The sequence below is a fragment of the Triticum urartu genome, chromosome 1 (assembly GCF_003073215.2).
Source record: "Triticum urartu cultivar G1812 chromosome 1, Tu2.1, whole genome shotgun sequence".
Taxonomy (NCBI): Eukaryota; Viridiplantae; Streptophyta; class Magnoliopsida; order Poales; family Poaceae; genus Triticum; species Triticum urartu.
The window spans coordinates 416,964,137-416,985,003 of record NC_053022.1 but is presented as its reverse complement, the minus strand read 5'-3'; the positions used below and the strand labels follow the sequence as shown (position 1 = coordinate 416,985,003).

The 20,867-nt window shown below is 44.0% G+C and overlaps 1 protein-coding gene across 2 annotated transcripts; it reads right to left on the bottom strand.

Annotated features, from left to right (window-relative positions):
• Window positions 1-1,126: 1,126 nt before the first annotated feature.
• On the bottom strand, window positions 1,127-2,499 carry LOC125515367. 2 transcript variants are annotated; one of them, XM_048680831.1, is made up of 2 exons: window positions 2,042-2,499; window positions 1,127-1,948 (listed from the first exon to the last, which is right to left on the bottom strand). In XM_048680831.1, the coding sequence occupies exons 1-2, from the start codon at window positions 2,375-2,377 to the stop codon at window positions 1,304-1,306; spliced, it is 981 nt and encodes a 326-aa protein (XP_048536788.1). In that variant the 5' UTR covers window positions 2,378-2,499; the 3' UTR covers window positions 1,127-1,303. The 2 variants fall into 2 exon arrangements, with proteins under 2 accessions (XP_048536788.1, XP_048536794.1); XM_048680837.1 differs by having other exon boundaries at window positions 1,127-1,964; window positions 2,042-2,290.
• Window positions 2,500-20,867: the final 18,368 nt, after the last annotated feature.

Genomic DNA, 20,867 nt, shown 5'->3' with positions numbered 1-20,867 from the left:
AATGACAGTGTATGACATAAGTAGAATGTCATCTTCATCGTTGCGAAGATGGCAACTGTTCTCTTCTTTTGTTATCACGCATCATACCTACGCCTGCATACTGTTCTAGTAGTGGCAGCAACGGCCCTGCAGAGATGAGTTGACTGTACTCTGATGCATCCCAAGGGGGCATTTCTGGCCTTTGAGAACCCCAAGCATCAGCGCCATCTTCGTGATTCATTCTTTCCGTGTCTCGCTTCTTTCCGATGTGTTCTCAATCACTGCACGAACAAGAAGGCATCAACAATCCACAAGAATTGCATTCTTCTGCTGCTTGCACATAGAAGATAGGGATGGCAAGCAATAGGTCAAAATAGGTGGCAGCTACTGACAACGAAAGGTGGCAACTGTCGTTATACACAAGTGGCAATTAATTTTTCCCACCCCCTTCATTCCAAAAATTGTCCTTCCTGCCCTTTTTTAGGGATTCCTACTCATCCATTTCGTACCCAACTACTTGCGTCAATTAAACTATGAACTTAAGTTAATGTCAAACGTAGTACATGGCAGATCTGGTGTACTCTGCCTGACAATTTGCGAATATACACTGAACCATGCAGTGTTCTACCCCTATAGCATGGACCCAGTACAAGATCGAGAGATTTTCAGCCTTAAGGATGAGAAGGATGAGATCGGGAGATTTCACCTGGTTTTAGATGATCGTCTCTGGAGGGCTGGGTTGGAGTGGGGGGCTGGGGGTGGGGAGGGTTGGGGTGTGGTTTGCGGTGGGAGCGCCCCACGGATCTGCCCTGGTTGCCATGGCAACCAGAGATGGCCGGCGACGGAGGTCGGGGTTCGAGAGGTGGGGGACGATGGCGGCAGACGAGAGAGGGGATGGATCGGAGGTCGGGAATGGCTGGGTCGTGCGGGCAGCGGGTCGTCTGGCCCGGACGGGGCAGTGCGGGCAGGGTTGGCACACACCGGACGTGCGGGCCGTGCTTTTGTGCGCGCGGACGTGGTCGTGCGGGCCGGTTCCCGTCCATGCCACACGAGGCGTGCGGGCGGGTTTCCGTCCATACCACACGTGTGGCAGTTATTCGGACCCTTATTTTTTGAGCGCTTTTCTTGAGACATTACTGCCTCGTTATTCTTTCTAAAAAATTACTATACTGGTAATATGGAGTACATCTGTTTCAAAAAACAAATGGTAATACACACACTGGATCGTGAGGATCGATCTAGTTATGCATACACATTGGTATACACCTGGACGAGAAACAACGATAAATATTCTTCGTGGAGGGATTGACTCTAATTTATGGAATTAGAGCATAATTCTGAACCATGAACCCAGGAATGGGAAGAGCGCGATGAGCAAGCGCATCGGCAGGGGCGCCTGCCTGTACCTTGCAGCTGCAGCTCCTCTGCTTCTTCTCCTTCTAGTTGCAGGTGGTCTACTCGTTCCCACTGCACCGCCAGCGGTAGCAGTATCCACCGGCGACGCTCCTGCACTCCACCTGCTGCTGCGGCGGCGGTCGTCGCCTTCTTCCAGCTCGTCCCATCCCCCAAAACTGATACTACCACTTTCACTTCTAGTTGCTGTGCCGGTGGTACCGTTAATATCACCTGGTTCTGCCGTTGGATGTGAATCTGCAGACTCCTGTTGCTGCTGCTGGTACCTGCTGCTAGTAGTGCTGCTGTCTCCTCTGTACGTCGAGGAGGAGTTGCTTCTATACTGTTCTTCAGCTTCCCAGCCGCCGCTGCCGTAATCGGAATAATAATAACCATCGTCGTCATATTCTTCTTCGTCACGGCGGCGCCGCCCAAATGAACCAATCTTGGAAATGGCGAAGGAGAGAACGGACTGGGCGAGCGGGATGGCCATGGCCATGAGGAAAGCCTGTGGCCCCGTTGTCACCAGCATGGAAGCCAGCAGCACCGGGAGCACATACCCGTACACCCTGAAGACCTGCCGCCAGAGAATACTACTCCAGTTGCAGTTACCACACACATGACACATCTGAGTAAATTACCGCGAGGAAATCTGAGCATGAGCAAGTACCTTGGTAAACCATGGCTCGTCGAACATCTCCCTTGCAGAACCAAACGAGCCCTCGCTCCCGAATTCCTCCTCCTCCTCCTCCTCCACGTCGAATTGGTCGTCGGACCACCACCTCCTACTACTAGTCCTGTTACCGTCTCTGGTGTCGGGGCCGGGATTCTCGGCGTTGGAGGAGAACCAGCTGCTGCTTCTGCTGCTGGACGAGGGGGAGCGCCGGCTGCTGCGGCACCCATGGGAATTCAATTTGCGGGGCCCGGCTTTGGATGCAGGTGCCGCCGTTACTCCGGCGACTCGTCCCAGCCGTGGGAGCTGCAGCACCATCGACGACGGCCGCATTTCATCTCTACCCACTATACTCGGCAGCGGACGTGGGATGGGTGGGTGGCGGAAGAATAAGCCACGACGACACGAGAGATGTGGATAACCCGCTCGGTTTCTTTTCCGGTGGTGGAGCGCTTGATGGTTGCTCGCATTTGGTCGGAATAAATTGCACAAAACCACTACTTTAAAAACTAGGTTTGTGAAAAACATTACAATACATTTTTTTTAAAAAAACATCATGTCCATGGTTTTGCAAAAAACACTGATCGGCGGATCTTACTCAGTTAAGTGAGTTTATGACAAATGGAGCCCGCCAGTCAGGCTGACGTGGCACCAATTTCTCACACCGTTACATGAAAACGTTTACTGGACATGGGGCCTACTTGTCAGCCTAACAAGCCTCTCCTGGGCATTCCAACGAACAATTTACGTGCAACGACTATGGCGGGCTCTGCCTCGTCTGGGGGCAGGACGGGCGACCTCGATCGGGGTTGGGACGGGCCGCGGCAGTGAACAGCAGGCAACGGGTGCGGCGAACAGCGAACACGCAGCAGGTGCGGCGGCGGCGGCGAGCAGCGGGTGCGGCAGCAGCGAGGCGTGGCGGCCGCGGCGAGCAGCGAGGCGCGAAAGGTGGCGGCGAGCAGCGATGTGCGGAGGCGGCAGCGAGCAGCGGGCGCGGCAGCAGCGAGGCACGGCAGCCGCGGCGAGCAGCAAGGCGCGGCGGCCGCGGCGAGCAGCGGCCGCGGCAGCAGCAAGGCACGGCGGCCGCGGCGAGCAGCGTGCGCGGCAGGAGCGAGCGCGACGGGAGGTTGACGAATCAATTTTTTTCTTTTTGTTTCAATGACAAGTGGACCCCACAGGGCCACACATGATGATAACGTTAGCCAATGTCGCCGTTACTTAGGTTGTGGCACGTTGGCCTGACTGGCGGGCCCCATTTATCATAAACTTACTTAACTGAGCAAGATCCGCCGATCAGTGATTTTTTGTAAAAAGATTACTGAAGACATGATGTTTTTTGTAAAAAAAAAATGTATTATAGTGTTTTTCGCAAACCTAGCATTCAAAGTGGTGGTTTTGTACAATTTACTCCATTTGATCATGACTCATGAGCTGAGATTTTTTTTTTTGCTGCTTTTCTCACACTTCAAAACTCCTTTATGCATTCACAAAAATAGTTGCATCATTGACCAGCAAGGGGATTATAAGGCCAGAAATTAGATTTTTTAAAAAATAATTTTTTTACACTTCATAAAATCCCAAAAATATAATCATTTTTACTGAAATTTTAATTATAGCACCTTGTCGTTGCCGTCGCGAATGAAGAGAAGTGCTTCATCGCTAGCACGGCCGAAAGAGTGCACTTTGTTGCCCAGAAAACGAAAAGTGGTATTTTCGTTGTCTACGGGCCGAAGAAAACGCCAAGGACCACCTTCTCACGTAACCAGGCCAACAAGGTTGAAAGTTGGCCTCGTTTGCACTCTTTGCCTTAAATCAGCACATCTTTATGTTTGATGTACATCAGACAAGGATCTAACTGCACTTCTTAACCTGCCTGTCACAGCCTTAACTTTGGCCTTTGCTTGTCATTGCATATGCATCTATGCATCATCTTAAATTCAAGGAAATTGAATTGAGGGAATTCTCAAACCTCAGAAATCTTTTAAAAATGATCAACATTAAAATATTTTCAAATGAGCCCAACAAAATGTTGCTGCTAATCTCTGAAAATATTGGCAAGAGCTAAAACTCAAACCAATATTTTTGGAATCACAGAAATAATTATTCTTGGGCCTTTGAATTAATTCACTAGCTATTTGAATTGGGTTTATATTTACTATAAAATAGATATAAGCCCAATAATTTTGAAAGTTTGCATGTGGCTCTGAACTAGTTTCCTAAGTCCACATAATAATTTTCAGAAGCATAAAAAAATTGGTTTGGCTTGAAAACCAAACTCAAAACTTCAAACGAAATAGAAAACAGAAAACAAAATAGAAAAAAAGGGGGGAGAGGCTTACCTGAGCCACTTACCTGGCCTGCACTGTGTTGGCCCAACACTGTTGGCCCAGCCCATCTCTCTCCCTTGTCTTCTTCCAGCTCACGCCAGAAGGACTGGAGCGCGCGTGGCCGACGCCCGCCGGCACATGCCCGGCCACCTCCAGCCTGCCTGCTCGCTCTGGACGGCTCTGGACGATGCCACGCGACCCTCCCGACCCTTCTCTCACTCTCCTCGCTCCTTTCCCCTCTGCCTCTCTCCCTCGCATGCGCTGAGCGTAGCCGTCGCCGCCGCTCACTGCCGCTGCGGCCACTGCCACTACCTAGCGTCACCACCGTGTTCCAGAGATCCACCACCGTCTCCTATGCCTTCCCGACGACCCACGTGCCGCCGGACGCCCCCGAGTGCCGTCTTCTTCAACCCCGGACGCCGGAGATCCCCATCGCCGCTCCGCTCTCTTTGGTGCTTCCCCGACCTCACCGACGACGCCATCGAGTTCACCGTGAGCTCCTGCCCGTTCTCCCCCCTTTGTTTTGCTCGTTCCTGTGCCGTAGCACCCTCGTCCGCGAGCTCCGAGCTTCGGCCGCCGCCATGGCCGACGAGCTCCATGCTCCTGCGCTCTCCCGCTCGTCCCAGCACCATCAACATGCTCACCGCGTCCCCGGGAAGTTAACGCGCCACGCCGTTTGCTCCAGCTCTCGCTGAAACCCCGCACCCGCTCGAGGCCGAGCTCCGCCGCTGCTAAACCTCAACGCCGGCGACACACCTGGTCACCCCAGGACTGCCCGATGCCACCAAGCTACGCGCCTCGTTGCGCCAGTTCCAACTAGCCCAGCCGCACGACCCCTCGTCGCCAGAGTTGGCCGGACGGGCAACTCTGACGTGCCCCGCTTACGCCGGCGATTAGCCTCCGGCTAATCCCTGTTTAAGCTGCTAAGTAACCCTCCCCGTGCGACTGACATTTGGGCCCCACACCCTAATTAAACCCCGGGTTAAAATAGTCTAGTTTAATTAACCCCTGTTAACCAGTCTGTCTATGACATGCGGGACCCACTTGTCCGTTTTGACTGTGTTGACTTGCCGACGCAAGCCTGACGCGGTGCTGACGTCATAAACACATTTCCTGGTATTTTCTTATTTAGAAACAAATCTGAAAATTCTAGAAAATGCCCAAAACTTCTAAAATTCATAGAAAATTATCTATAACTCCAAATAAGATAAATTATATATGAAAAATGATCAGAAAAATCCAAAGAATCTGTTTATGGCATTTGCATGCATGTTAGAGCAACTTATGTCCTCTGTTTAGGACAATTCAATTAAATGGCATTTAAGAAAGCACATATGGAGTTTGAATTTGAACATAGTGTTCAAACCAACTCCATTTAACTTGTTGCTAGTTGCATTAGCCCAATCAACAGCATATTGACATGTCACATTCATGCGTCATATTGTTGCATGGCATTGATTGTGTTTCTTCTTTGTTCGCCGGCATTTGTCCCCTCTCGGTAGACGATGTTTCCGACGACGTGATCGATGACACCGATGAAGAGCTATACTATCTTCAGAAGTGCCAGGCAAGCAAAACTCCCTTGTTCATTCCGATATAATCCCACTCTCTCGCTCCTGCTCTCTTTTACTACATTAGGACAACAACGATTCAACTGTTACATGCTGCGGTAGTTGAACCCCTTTCCTCTGCATGACCTGTCATTGCCACAGTAAATAGATGAAACCCACTAGCATGAGTAGGGGTTGTTTGAGCCCTGATGTGCCTACTCATTCATGCTTGTTTGTCATGCCTGCTACTGCTTAGAGTTGAGTCAGGTCTGATTCATCGGGGATGAATTGGAATGTGGTGAACATGTCCTACTGTTGAGAGCTAAGTGTGTGAACACGATTTGGTAAAGGTAGCGGTGAGAGGCCATGTAGGAGTACATGGTGGGTTGTCTCATTGCAGCCGTTCTCAGGAACTGAGTTCTGTGTTTGTGATCCGTGAACAGTTACTACCACGCATTGGAATGCTTAAGTGCCCCTCTCGACTTATTAATCAACTTGATCTCTGTCCAGGAGTTGCAACTAGTTTCTGGTGTTTGTAGGTAGTGTTAGTAGTCTACCAAGTGGCACCCGGTACAGGTGGGCTTGGGACAGACTAGGCACAGTGGCACGGTGTACCAAGTGGCACCTGGATGGTGGGCTTGGGAACCCTGCACACATTGTTTGGGGCCGTGAGCGACACCCCGGTCGGATCTCCTTGCGGATGGAACCCGAATAGGTGATAAACCTGGATGAGAGACTTGTGTGGTTAGTCAGGTCGTGGCTGACTCCCTCGCCCGGCTTCCGCTTGAAGGTTGCCGAGGTACATGACGTGTATAGGGCGATAAGTGGCGAGAGCGTGTGTGAAGAAGTACACCCCTGCAGGGTTATCATTATCTATTCAAATAGCCGGATTCCTCGGATATGGAAACTTGGACCCCTTGCATTGTTCACAGACAAGTGAAAGTGGATACTCTAAAACTCGCAAGATAAGCGTGAGTGCTATGGATGGCCTTCTCGTAGGGAGACGGGAGCGGATCCATAGTGGTGTATTGATATGGTGAATATGTGGACTCGTGTGCGCCACCTCAAAAGAGTTACCAGTAGTCGTAGTTCAGGATAGCCACCGCGTCAAAGCTGGCTTGCTGCAGTCAAACTCCACCACCCCCTTTATTGATACTGATGCATATGTAGCTAGTTCTGATGTAAGTCTTGCTGGGTACATTTGTACTCACGTTTGCCTATTTTATGTTTTGCAGAGAGACGTCAGTCTCGCTAGTAGTTCCACGTGGACTTCGATGTTTAGCTTATTACCTCAGCTACGATCTTGTACCCTTGGGAGGGTCTTGTAGATAGTCAGGCTCCTCAGCTTTCTTCATTTTTAGTTGGCTGTACTCAGACAAGTTAAGCGTCCGCATGTGCTTTGACTTGTATACTCTGAATATTGGGTCATGAGACCCATGTTTGTAATATCTCACTCCTCGGAGCCTAATGAATAAATACTTGAGTCGTAGAGTTATGTTGTGATGCCATGTTGTATTTACACATATTGAGCATATTGTATGTATGATTGAAATGCTTGGTATGTGTGGGATCCAACAACCTAGTTGTTTATCCTTGGTAGCCTCTCTTATGGGGAAATGTAGTCTTGTGCTTCCATGAGCCATAGTAGTCCGCTACAGCCCGGTTTACCGGAGTCCTGCTAGCCCAGCACTACTGCTCCGGCGCACTTGACTGGCCAGCATGTGATTCACTTCGTTCCTGTGTCTGTCCCTTCAGGGAAATGTCACGCGGTGACATCCGGAGTCCTGCCTAGCCTGCTACAGCCCGGGTTCCCGGAGTCCTGTTAGCCCAGTGCTACAGCCCGGATTCACACGCTGCTGACCGACATGCTCGATGTTGATTCATGTATGCCTGTCCCCGTAAGTTAGTGCCACTTTGGGTTCACGACTAGTCATGTTGGCCCGGGTTCTCTGTCATATGGATGCTAGTGACACTATCATATACGTGAGCCAAAAGGCGCAAACGGTCCCGAGCCATGGTAAGGCGACACCCGTGGAATACCGTGCGTGAGGCCGCAAAGTGATATGAGGTGTTACAGGCTAGATCGGTGTGACTTAGAATCGGGGTCCTGACATTGCCCCTATTCAAGGAAGCCTATGAGAAATATCAGGAGTTTCAGTTATTTATTCAATGACTTGAGCTCACCAGAAATGCAGATGTCTGGCAACTACTTGCACGATCACGTCATTACAAGGTCTGTACAACATGTAGATTTCTTGCACCTGACCATCAAATCATACATGTGGTAAGATGAATATGGAAAAGATGTTGCCAACTCAAACACAAAATTTTCTTTTGGCTTGTGAGCAATGAGAGGGTCAATACAAGAGCTCTCTTACAAAGAAAAAAATTCTTCCTGGAAGATTATACTTGTACACTATGCAATCGACATGTTATTGAAACAAGAGATCATCTCTTCTTTCACTGTCCATTTGCACAACTTTGATGGTCTTATCTATGCTCTTCTTGGGTCCCTACTTTCCTAGGTCTTCAATCAGAAGTTGATCAATTAAAGTAGCTACTGAATGTGCCTTTTGCACTTGAAATTATCATTTTGGCATCTTGGGCAATCTGCACCACGAGGAACGATTCTATATTCAAGCACATACACCCGAGCCTATATGTATGCAGGAAAAAAATTGAAAGAAGAGCTTAAGTAGTTTATTTACAGAGCAAAGAGGAAGAACAATGGAGGCTTTGAAAATTGGGTCTAGTCCTTCAGATGACCACCTTGTATATTTGTTGTTACGTCCCTGTTTGTTGTTGTTGTTGTTGTTATTGTATTCTCCTCTTAGTTTTCTTAGCTTTGTGTTGTTTTCCTTTTGTCTGTATATCTATTTTTCCTTTTCTAAACTAAACTTTGTAATATTTATTTAAAAATCAATAAAAATACACATCAGAGTCCTATTGTTTTCCTCAAAAAAAAATCATGCCAATAAAGATGCATGTTGTTGCCCACACAAACGTAAAGTTCTTTTCGTTAAACCCAACTGCGAATGTTTCCTTTTGCCCTTGCCCCGCCAAGGAGGGTCTTTCCCTCCTTGGTGGTTGCCTCCTCCTCCTCCAACCTATATACTAGGTTTTTTTACTCTTTTGTATATACAAGTTTTGGAGCCTCCTCTAGTTCTTCTAGTTCTAGTTCTAGTTCTAGTTGATCCTCATTGACTAATTAGAGCTAGCTAATCCTCTTGTCCTCATAATTATAAGTCATGTGTGGTTCTAATCTCCTACCTCCAATTCTTCGGCGATGATTAGCTCTAGACGGAGAAGCGCTACTAGACCGTGAAGGCTGCACGTTTGCAACCAAGTAGAGAGGTCGTGCTTTCAGTCTTCAATTCGAGGAATTATTCATGGGTGGTATGAGGGATCATTCATTGATGGTTCAAGGTACTACAAATACGATCTACACCAACACGTTCTTATTCCATTGCAACTCGGTGACAGTAATGATCGTGACCCCAACCCATTATGCATCTTCATATTGATCTTGGGTGATCGTAGGTGCGATTTTTTTTGTTTTCTACTACGTTTCCCAACAGTGGCATCATGAGCAGGCTTATGAGTAGGTGCAAGTTGCGATCGAGATCACATGTGATAGTGAGGATTGATGTTCTTGCTATGCTTCCCTCAAGTGTTGCTTCTGTTCAATTCATCAAAGGCATGGTGTTGCTTCTTACAAGGTTCTGACAATCGATCGGCTCTGGCTGTTGACGATCTGCTAACAGTTCCTTGGTCTTCACCATAATTGAGAATAGTGAACCATCGTGTACACAAGAGAGTGTTGAAGATGAATGACCTTCTAGGGGGGTCACGCGTATTTGACAACGTTTAGTGTGGGCTAGTGATTTTAAGTCTCTTGTTTCACACACCACGAAACTTAATCTAGCATCAAGAATGATTGCCTAAATTGTGTACATAGGTATATCTAGTACGACTTGTTAAAACTGGTTAACCACGTAACTCAAATTTTGCTAAAACTGAATAGAGGACGTCTAACTTGGTTTTGCAGGGCATGCATATGATGTGTATAGCCTTCATCATGATAATCAGTTTATGCATGAGATGGTTATATGTTGTAATGTTAAGTGGCCTGCGCATCACGGCATGATGGCTGGAGCCACGAGATTGCCATGACAATGTTAAATTCATAGAGATAGCCTACATGTTGGAGGTGATGATGGAAAACGTACACGGAAGACCCTGATGAGGAGAAGGTGTACATGGCGCGGGACGAGGAGCTATAATTTCATGCCATGGAGGAATTTTTGTATTTGGTGCCACGACAACGTTTTATGAAACGATTGCCACGTCAATGTTTTCTGAAATTGCCGCTATGACAACATTTTTGAAATGGTTGCCAGGGCAACAAAATATTGGCCGTCACGATGCTTCAATGGGAGATTGAAGATGATCACGAGGTTCCCGGCGTCCATGGCTATACCATATCATGATTTTATGAATTACCTGAGATTTTTATCCCTTTGTTGTTTGCACCCTTCGATTGCTTAATAGTCAATATTATTGTGATCTCTCACAGTAAATATCAAGTTAAAAGGTGCTCTTCCCAGTGTTGCAACCATCTATAACATGTGGCTTTTCGGAGTACTACATGCTACCATGATTACAAACGAGAAGTGAAGTGTAAGGCGGATGAGGTAGGACTGCATAGCGGAAACACTCGGTTGCCTTGAAGTTCTAGCAGAAAAGTTCAGGGCTCGGAGCATGAAATAAAAAAGAGTCATATGGACATATGATTGGTAAAAGATTCCCAACCGGTTGAAAATCACATCATATGAGATGCTAGCATCCATGGATGTGAATGAGATCAGGATTTTGAATCACCCACTATCAATTATGAGAGATATTGATTTGAGTGGGAGTGCATTTTATATATTGTTAAATTAACAACTTAGTGCAAAGTTTAATTGTGAAAAATGTCTAAATGAATTTTGTGTCTATCGTTGTAGATTAATGGCTCACAATATGTTCAACTTAGTGTTGGAGATATGCCCTAGAGGCAATCATGTATGATGATATTTCCTATGTGTTTATGAATAAAGATAGTCCTTGAACATTATCAATGATGTGTATCAGCAAGTAGATGACTTGTTTGTGGGACTATGCATTGTATGATGACTGTCCTAAAAGGTCCCTAGTCGAAAGGGCTATGTGGACGCGCAGCCGACTAGACTAGCATATGACACGGTCGATGGCTTGGTGTCACTAGCCATGGAGCATTGGATGCCAACCGGATAATATGGACTTGCAAGGGTCTGGTCGGATTCGACGTAGTCGGATCCGAGTTGAGATAAGGTCCGAGTCGGACAGACCCAACTATGAGACGTAGCGATATGTCATCTGTAAGTCTCTAGTACAACATACGTTCTATGTCCTAAGACCTAAGCTGGCGCATGTACTCGGGATGGTGACAGACTTGCTTTGGGCCAACCAAATGCTACTCCGTGACTGGGTAGTTACAAAGGTAGGTTTCGGGCTTGTTCAGACCCATGCTGCGAGACATGGTCGAGCAAGATGGGATTTGCCCCTCCGATCAGGAGAGATGTACTTTGGGCCCCTCATGTGATCCGACCAGGATAAGCATGGCCATGCGACAAAGATTATGAGATAATCTGGTTTGTGGTCGGCATCATTGGAACGAGAAAGAGGTCGGGCTAGCACAAGGATGATAGACTCGCCTTGAGCCCAACAACATATATCGTGTGGCAAAGGGAATAGAAGTATGATGTACATGTTCGCCTAACCAGCTTCATAGTCTGCTTGGTGTTCGACATGCCTTGCTAGGGGCCGCTACCAACCATGCAATTTGGAGGTGATTCGAACTGCGACCAAGCCGGCTTGAACCTAAGGGGTCGCGCGCTTAAGGGAAGGAACCTACGAGGTCAGATCCGAGGACACTGGTCGGATGTGATCCGAGCTGTGTTCGGATTCTGGCTGAGTAGACTTATGGGCTTTAGGGTCCGTGCGAGGCCCAAGTGTTGAGCCCATGACGGACGCCTATATAAAGTGGGGGTGCGGCACACTCATGCGATTGATCGCTTTGGCGCTGTAACTAGGGTTTGCATGTGTTGCAAATCGCCACCTCCACTCGACCGCCGACTGTGTGATCGGACCTAGCAGTCCGCCGCATGGTGTTCCTCCTACACGCGCGGATACCATTAGAGCGGTGCACTTGCGCCGCTCTGGCGAATCTATACGAGGGAAACCGACGACCGACTATTCGAGGGCTATCGGACGAGGAGGAGACGTGCTGCCCCAACTCTTCCGCTGCACGACACTGCGCGTCTAGTGGTAACGATATGTGATCCATCTCCCGTAGCATGTTCTTGGTTGTTCTACGTGTAGGGAATTTTTAATTTTCAGTCGACACACCCTACCGTAGAACCCAACACTTAGGCCCTATGTTAGAGAAAGAAAAGTTGGCTCCTAATGGTGGAAAGTATGCAGACTGGATCCGGAACCTGAGATTTGTTCTCGGGAGTGCTAAAAAGGAGTACGTGTTGGATCAGCCCTTGGGTGATGCTCTCGAAAAGGATACAACACCAGAATAAGTTACTGTTCACGCTGCTCGTAGTGATGACTATGATTCAGTCAAGTGCCTCATGTTAACCTACATGGATCCTGAACTATACAAGTGTTTTGAATGATCACTACTCAATTCATGATTGGGTCACTGGATGTTCTGTACAAGAAGCAGGCAAGGATCGAACGTTTTGAATTAACCAAGGCCTTGATAGAATGCAAGATGAAAGAGGGTTCTCAATGAGTGAGCATATAGTAAAACTTGCATGCTAAGTTGATAGAGTAGCTTCTCTAGAATTCAGAATTTCGTTGACACTTGGTACAGATACTGTGCTAGCTTCACTCCCCCATCTTATGATGGATTTATCATTAATTCAACATGAGTCAGATCGAGAAAAGTGCAAACAAGTTGCTTGTTATGCTCAAAACTGTGGAAGCTGGAATGCAGAAGAACAAAACAGTGTTGATGGTCAACAAGACCACTAGTTTCAAGAAGAAGGGCAAGTCCAAGAAGAAGAAATCTGTTGGATCCGGTAAGATCGAGTCTCAGAAGAAGAATAAGGGCAGAGCCTCTAAAGAGACTGAATGTTTCTAGTGTAAGCAGAAAGGACACTGGAAGCGAACTACAAGAAGTATTTGGCAGATAAGAAGAATGTTTCTTCCGGCAAAGGTATAATCGTTATACAAAGTTAGTGTTATTCTACTTGTAAAATTTTGTATGTCATAAGTATTTGATACTAATCGGTTGTTGTTGTTTTGCAAAATGATACAAAGACTACAGAAAACTCACAAGAAGAGAAGAAATGAAGTTGTGATACAAGTCGGGAATGGTGATAGGATCGCTGCTCAGAGACCATCAAAGTCATTTGTTTAGTTTATCATCGAGATTTATCTTATAACTAACATAATAGTTATTTTACTTCGAAGTTATGTAATGCATTATCATATGGATTATGCAATGGATATTCTTATAGTTTTAAACAATAGTTGTTTGGATTGTTATGAGAATATGTTTTGATTAAACCTCTAGTTTATGATGGTTTATTCATGATGAATCTTGAAGCCTATGATCTATAACATTAAAGTTAAACGTCTTGAGAAGGCTGATGAAACCACTTGTGTGTGTAACACTACTTGGTTATATCGGATAATTAATCTTCATAGAGATGTAGAATAAAAGTCTTTTATTTGAATTAACTGAATACATTGTGATGTATAAATGTTTGTAAATATAATAGGGTGTGCTGGAAAATTATACTTCATGAAAGTTATGAGTAAATATGATTTACTCGATAAAAACATAAGGATTGGAATATTTGAAATGGTTCAAAAAATGCAGGATGAAGATATAATATCATTATGACAAAGAATTCTTCTTCCATGAAGAAATATATCTAAGTCATAAGTTTGGCAAGCAATTGAATATTATTACCGATCTGCTTTTATTAAATATTGGGGATTTATAAATAAGGTAGGATTGTATACACTAAATAAATACACCATCTAAAGAGTCTGATAAAACTATAAAGAGTTATAGAATATTTCAGACCATTGCTTGATTGTAGGTTTCATATTTCTCACACTAAATTCTAAAGACAAAAGTGTTTATCAAGAGAATGAATATTATCGAGAAAAAATTACTCGTTAATAGAATAAGTGGGAGGATGATACAGCTTATTGAGATGATTGAATCTCCGGCTTAAGTTACAACAAAACTAAACCATCAATGTTCTGGAATACTTTTGTCTGCAAAACTAAGCAATAGAATCTACTACACAGGATGTAGAAGCTTCAGTTAAGATTGTAACAAAATGCAAAGGTCAGGGAAGATTAAAGAATCTACTGAATATTTCATCTTAGAAGAAGATGAAACTTGTGCACTACAAGGAAACAGTGATGGCGCCTAGCTAAGATAGGTATTACTCAAACCATTTAAAATCCAAAGTGAAGTCCATATGCAAGAAACAAGTTTTGAACTTGTAGAAACCTTTAGAAAGTGTATAAATGGATCTTCAATTATTCATGGATAATGATCCTGAAAGTAAAGTTTTACAAAGAGTTTTGTAGTATTGGAATAATTGATCTTGTCAAATCTCTTGTTAGTAGCAATACTAAAAGGTATAACTATATTACAATGGTGAGTATTGTATATAACATATGAGCAACAAAACTAATTTTGAAAGAGATTTCAAACAGGATGTACATAAGATACAACCAAAAGGTTTTATTAGAATACCGCAATGATATAAATATTTCAAAGTCATATGTATGATTTGAAATAAAATATCAAGTAGCTGGTAATTTGATGAAGTAACTGGAGAATTTGAAATTTATCAAAAGACTTGTGGATACAAGAAGTTTAGTGGGAGCTCTATGGAATTTATGATCTTACATATGTATGACATATCAACTGATTAAAATAATATAAATTATTTATCACAAATAATATGTTTCTAAAGACTCGGAATTATTGGATGAAAAATCTATATAGATAGATTGAAACATCTAATTATACTAAGACTTGTAAAGTGACAAAAGTTCTAAAGAAGCTTAAAAGGAGAAAATGTTTTCTCAAAAATGTCACATAGCATAACACTATGCAGAAATCAATAGTTGACGAGCATGTATGGATGAATAAGATTCATCATGTGTGTTATCAAATGTACAAAGCCATATGTTTTGAGTAATTGTTAGTTGTAAGTAGATATCTATTAGATTCACTAGGGTAATTACTTAAAGTTGTAAAGTACCTTAGTTGGACAAAATCTTTTTGCTTCTTGTCTTTAGAGGAGATGAAGAGGTTGTTGTAAAAGTTACACAAAATACTTGTTGTAAAAGGTTACACAAGACAACTTCATGACTAATAAACTATCGGGTTATAAATTTTTGAAATATTTTTTCAGAAATGAACATAAATTGTGGATCAATAAATGATATAACTTGAGTCATGAGAATATATTTGTGGAATTGTTTCATGAATATTCGAAATAGTTCCGAGTGGATCCGGAAGCGTTTCAGGGTCACTAGAAGGGTTTCGGAGAGTATCGAGTAATACCGGGTATTAACAATAAATTATATATAGGTGGAAAATGTTTCCAGAGATGTTAAAATATATATACAATGGTCTAGAGGTATTCAGAACATTTTATATTTAATTTAAATATCAACGGGCCTTAAAAGGCCAAGAGGTGGAAGAAATTATGGGCCATGAAGGCCCATAAGGAAGTGGCGTCCCCTTGCCATATAGGTGGGGGGGGGGAATTGGACTAGGGGAGGAGTCCTACTCTCCTCCCCCTTGGCCGGTGCCCCAAGGAGGGTCTTTCCCTCCTTGGTGGTTGCCCCCTCCTCCTCCTCCAACCTATATATACTAGGGTTTTTGCTCTTTTGTATATACTCCCTTCGTCCGGAACTACTTGTCAAAGAAATGGATGTATCTAGACGTATTTTAGTTCTAGATACATCCACTTTTATCCATTTCCGCTACAAGTAATTCCAGACAGAGGGAGTACATGTTTTGGAGACTCCTCTAGTTCTTCTAGTTCTAGTTCTAGTTGGTCCTAGTTGACTAATAAGAGCTAGGCTAATCCTCATGTCCTCATAATTAGAAGCCATGTGTGGTTCTAATCTCCTCCCTCTAATTCTCTAGCGACGATTAGCTCTGGACGGTGAAACGCTACTAGATCGTGAAGGTTGCACGCTTGCAAACAAGTAGAGAGGTCGTGCTTTCGGTCTTCAGTTTGAGGCACTATTCGTGGGCGGTACGAGGGATCATTCATCGACGGTTAGAGGGACTCCAATTACGTTCTACACCGACACGTTCTTATTCTGCTGCAACTCGGTGATGGTAATGATCGTGATCCCAACCCGTTATGCATCTTCATATTGATCTTGGGTGATCGTAGGTGCGATTTTTTTGTTTTCTACTACGTTTCCCAACACACCCCTCTCCCTCCCATTGTCTTCCTGACATCTCATTCTCCCACCCATGTTTCTTCCCACTCATTTCCCATATTTTCTGTTGTCTCACTCATTCTATACTCCCTCCCACACACACATGTTTTGTTCTGCATCATACCTTATCCAATTCTCCAGCCATGTCTGATGACCCCTCCTGTTGGTTTACTCTGATGATGAATCATTTGATTTTGACATGTGTTGCAAATGAAGATGGGTAATAGGGGGGTTCCAAGTGTACCTTTAGATGAATTAGTTAGTAGTCAGAGGCACGTGATGGAGTTGGTATGTGTTTTTCCAAAGAAGTGCTCCACGAAAGGAACCCAAAGGAAATTCGACAAGAAATTTTTAGGTTGCATGGAAGCTAGGAAAGAATTTTTGAACTCAAATATCCCGTGGCACGCATTTGTGAGTTACCTGTTCACCCTAACCATCCAAAAAATAGTTTTTGCAGAAATAGCATGAGTACCACATTAGGTTAACTGATATTTCAAACTCCATTCAGTTAGTTGGTAGTGTCATAGTTCTAATTTTGTTCTTCTTACTATTTGTAATGTGTAGTGGTACCTTGACGCAAAGTTGTTGATTAAGGAGATCCATAACTCCGGGTTGATGAACATACTATGGGGCGGTATCATCCACGTACGGTGCAAGCTCTAAAAGCAGTAGATTAGGGGAGAGTTGTTGGACACTCAAGGACAATGATAACTGAATTAAGTCCACACCGCAATTAAACAAATCTTAGTAATCTTCTTACTTATGAGTTTGTACCCGATCATGTCATTCCTAGCCTGACTGACTATATCATTATCGTGTTGATTTTAACTATGCTACTTGGTCCTTATTCCCAGAGCATAACTTTCAACGATGAGCTAAGCTTACGTTAATTTCCTCGTCTTATCGTTCCACCTCGAACAACAAGATTGATTCCGAGTTGCCGTCGTATCCGTGGATCCAATAATCTTCACTGCATCAGTCCTTTTGCTTGATGTAGTCACTGTTCGATTGCTTCTTAGTGGAGACTCTCGACAAAATTGTCATGACCACCACCAACATTTTGACTCCTTCCAGGATATTAATCGAATTCATGATGATAAGTGCCATCCTCGTCCCTTGGTAGTTTGAGTTACCATCGACAACATCCTTACCTTCCTTTCATCATAAACTTGTTCACGTTACGTATGCAGCATGCTATCCAGCTTGTACTATGTTCTACCTTAAAGTATTACTATCTTTTATGTCAAGGATGTTGTGAGGATTGCTCCACCTCTTAAGAATTCTTGGTATAGTTATACTTCTCACCATCACCATTCTTTCTTGGTCCCCGTGTTGATTCTAACCGGGATACCAACAAGTGACGGTGCTGTTTGGATTCTGCCCTTCTAGCAACCCTATTGCTTAGAAGTTAATGGTCGACCATTCATTCTTAGAATAATCGTTATTGAATCACCATTCTAACATTGATCATGCTACCTATGCCCATATTTCGGGTGCACCTTTCAACCAATGTTTAATTGTGTATGTTTTCCTTGAACATACATCATTATGTCATTTGATCTGACAAATGTATCTCCTTGTTCACCTGATTGTGGAAATTCATCTTTTTGGAAATCTCGAGGAATTATCACCGAGTCCATCAGCCACCCCCTCATCCTCTACTTGGTTTAATGATGAACTCTTGTCTCGGAACTCGCTTCCATAGTTCATTTCCCGAGAATCTTACAATGCCATCTCGTCAATTTGTGTTGCACCTTTTCTTCTCACGCATCCTGAGTCTGAGGTATCCTGACACCAATCAGATCTGAATCTTGGTCAGATATGATGGTTGGAACATATTTCCAAGATTTTTAGCATTGGCCTTTGAAAGGATCGATATGGTTGACTAGAGGGGGGGGGGTGAATAGGAAAATACCAATTTTTAGCATTTCTTAACAAATTAGGTTTAGCAACAAATAGGTTGTCTATATATGAAACTAGGTGAACAACCTATATGATGCTAACAACAACAACAACAAGTACAACCAAAGGATACAACACAATAATAGCTTGCACAAAGTAAAGGGAAGAGATAACCACAAGTGGAGCCGGTGGAGACGAGGATGTGTTACCGAAGTTCCTTCACTTTGGGGGAATGATGACCCACAAGTATAGGGGATCTATCGTAGTCCTTTCGATAAGTAAGAGTGTCGAACCCAATGAGGAGCAGAAGGAAATGATAAGCGGTTTCCAGCAAGGTATTCTCTGCAAGTAGTGAAATAAGTGGTAACAGATAGTTTTGTGATAGGATAATTTGTAACGAGCAACAAGTAAAAAAAGTAAATAAAGTGCAGCAAGGTGGACGAATCCTTCTTGTAGGAAAGGACAAGCCTAGACAAACTCTTATATAGAGAAAAGCGCTCCCGAGGACACATGGGAATATCGTCAAGCTAGTTTTCATCACGCTCATATGATTCGCGTTCGGTACATTGATAATTTGGTATGTGGGTGGACCTGTGCTTGGGTACTGCCCTTACTTGGACATGCATCCCACTTATGATTAACCTCTATTGCAAGCATCCACAACTACAACAAAAGTATTAAGGTAAACCTAACCATAGCATGAAACATATGGATCCAAATCAGCCCCTTACGAAGCAACACATAAACTAGGGTTTAAGCTTCTGTCACTCTAGCAACCCATCATCTACTTATTACTCCCCAATGCCTTCCTCTAGGCCCAAACAATGGTGAAGTGTCATGTAGTCGACGTTCACATAACACCACTAGAGGAGAGACAACATACATCTCATCAAAATATCGAACGAATACCAAATTCACATGACTACTAATAGCAAGACTTCTCCCATGTCCTCAGGAACAAAAGTAACTACTCACAAAGCATAAACATGTTCATAATCAGAGGGGTATTAATATGCATATAGGATCTGAACATATGATCTTCCACCAATTAAACCAACTAGCATCAACTACAAGGAGTAATCAACACTACTAGCAACCTACTAGCACCAATCTCGGACTTGGAGACAAGAATTGGATACAAGAGATGAACTAGGGTTTTGAGAGGAGATGGTGCTGATGAAGATGTTGATGGAGATTGCCCTCTTCCGATGAGAGGAGCGGTGGTGATGACGATGACGATGATTTCCCCCTCCAGGAGGGAAGTTTCCCCGGCAGAACAGCTCCGTCAGAGCCCTAGATTGGTTCCGCCAAGGTTCCGCCTCGTGGCGGCAGAGTTTCGTCCGGGAAGATGGCTTGTTATTTTTTCCCATCGAAAGACTTCATATAGCAGAAGATGGCCACCGGAGGGCCACCAGGGGGCCCACGAGGTAGGGGGCGTGCCCAGGGGGTAGGGCGCGCCCCCCACCCTCGTGGGCAGGGTGTGGCCCCTCTGGTGAATTTCTTCCTCTGAGTATTTTTTTATATATTTTGAAAATTTCTTCCGTGAAGTTTCAGGACTTTTGGAGCTGTGCAGAATAGGTCTCTAATATTTTCTCCTTTTCCAGCCCAGAATCCCAGCTGCCGGCATTCTCCCTCTTTATGTAAACCTTGTAAAATAAGAGAGAATAGGCATAAGTATTGTGACATAATGTGTAATAACAGCCCATAATGCAATAAATATCGATATAAAAGCATGATGCAAAATGGACGTATCAACTCCCCAAGCTTAGACCTCGCTTGTCCTCAAGCGAAAAGCCGAAATCGAAAAATATGTCCACATGTTTAGAGATAGAGGTGTCGATAAAAATAAAATACGGACATGAGGGCATCATGATCATTCTTAGACAGCAACTTATATAATTCTTGCCATATGATTTCTTATGCTAGAGTAACAATTCAATCACAAGTTCCAGTATGAATCGTAAACTTCATTGACAACTAACAAACTATAATCTCAGTCATTGGAGCAATTGCAATTTATCATAACTTAGGAAAGAGTCAACATATAAGAGCTTTTCAGCAAGTCCACATACTGAACTATCATATAGTCTTTCACAATTGTTGATACTCATGCAATACTTATGGGTATGGAGTTTTAATCGGACAGAGAGAAAGATAGGGGCTTATAGTTTTGCCTCCCAACGTTTTACCTCAAGGGTAATGTCAATGGTAATAGTTGATGAAAAATCACATCCAATTAGCCATATATACCAGGATCTTTCCAACATACTATGCTTGCCAAAGGATAAAATGTAAAAAGGAAAGGTGAAGATCACCATGACTCTTATGCAGGGTAGGAGATAAAAGTAAAAGATAGGCCCTTCGCAGAGGGAAGCAGAGGTTGTCATGCGATGTTATAGTTGGATGCACAAAATCTTAATGTGAAAGAACGTCACTTTATATTGCCACTTGTAATATGGACCTTTATTATGCAGTCTGTCGCTTTTATTTCTTCCATACCACACGATCGTATAA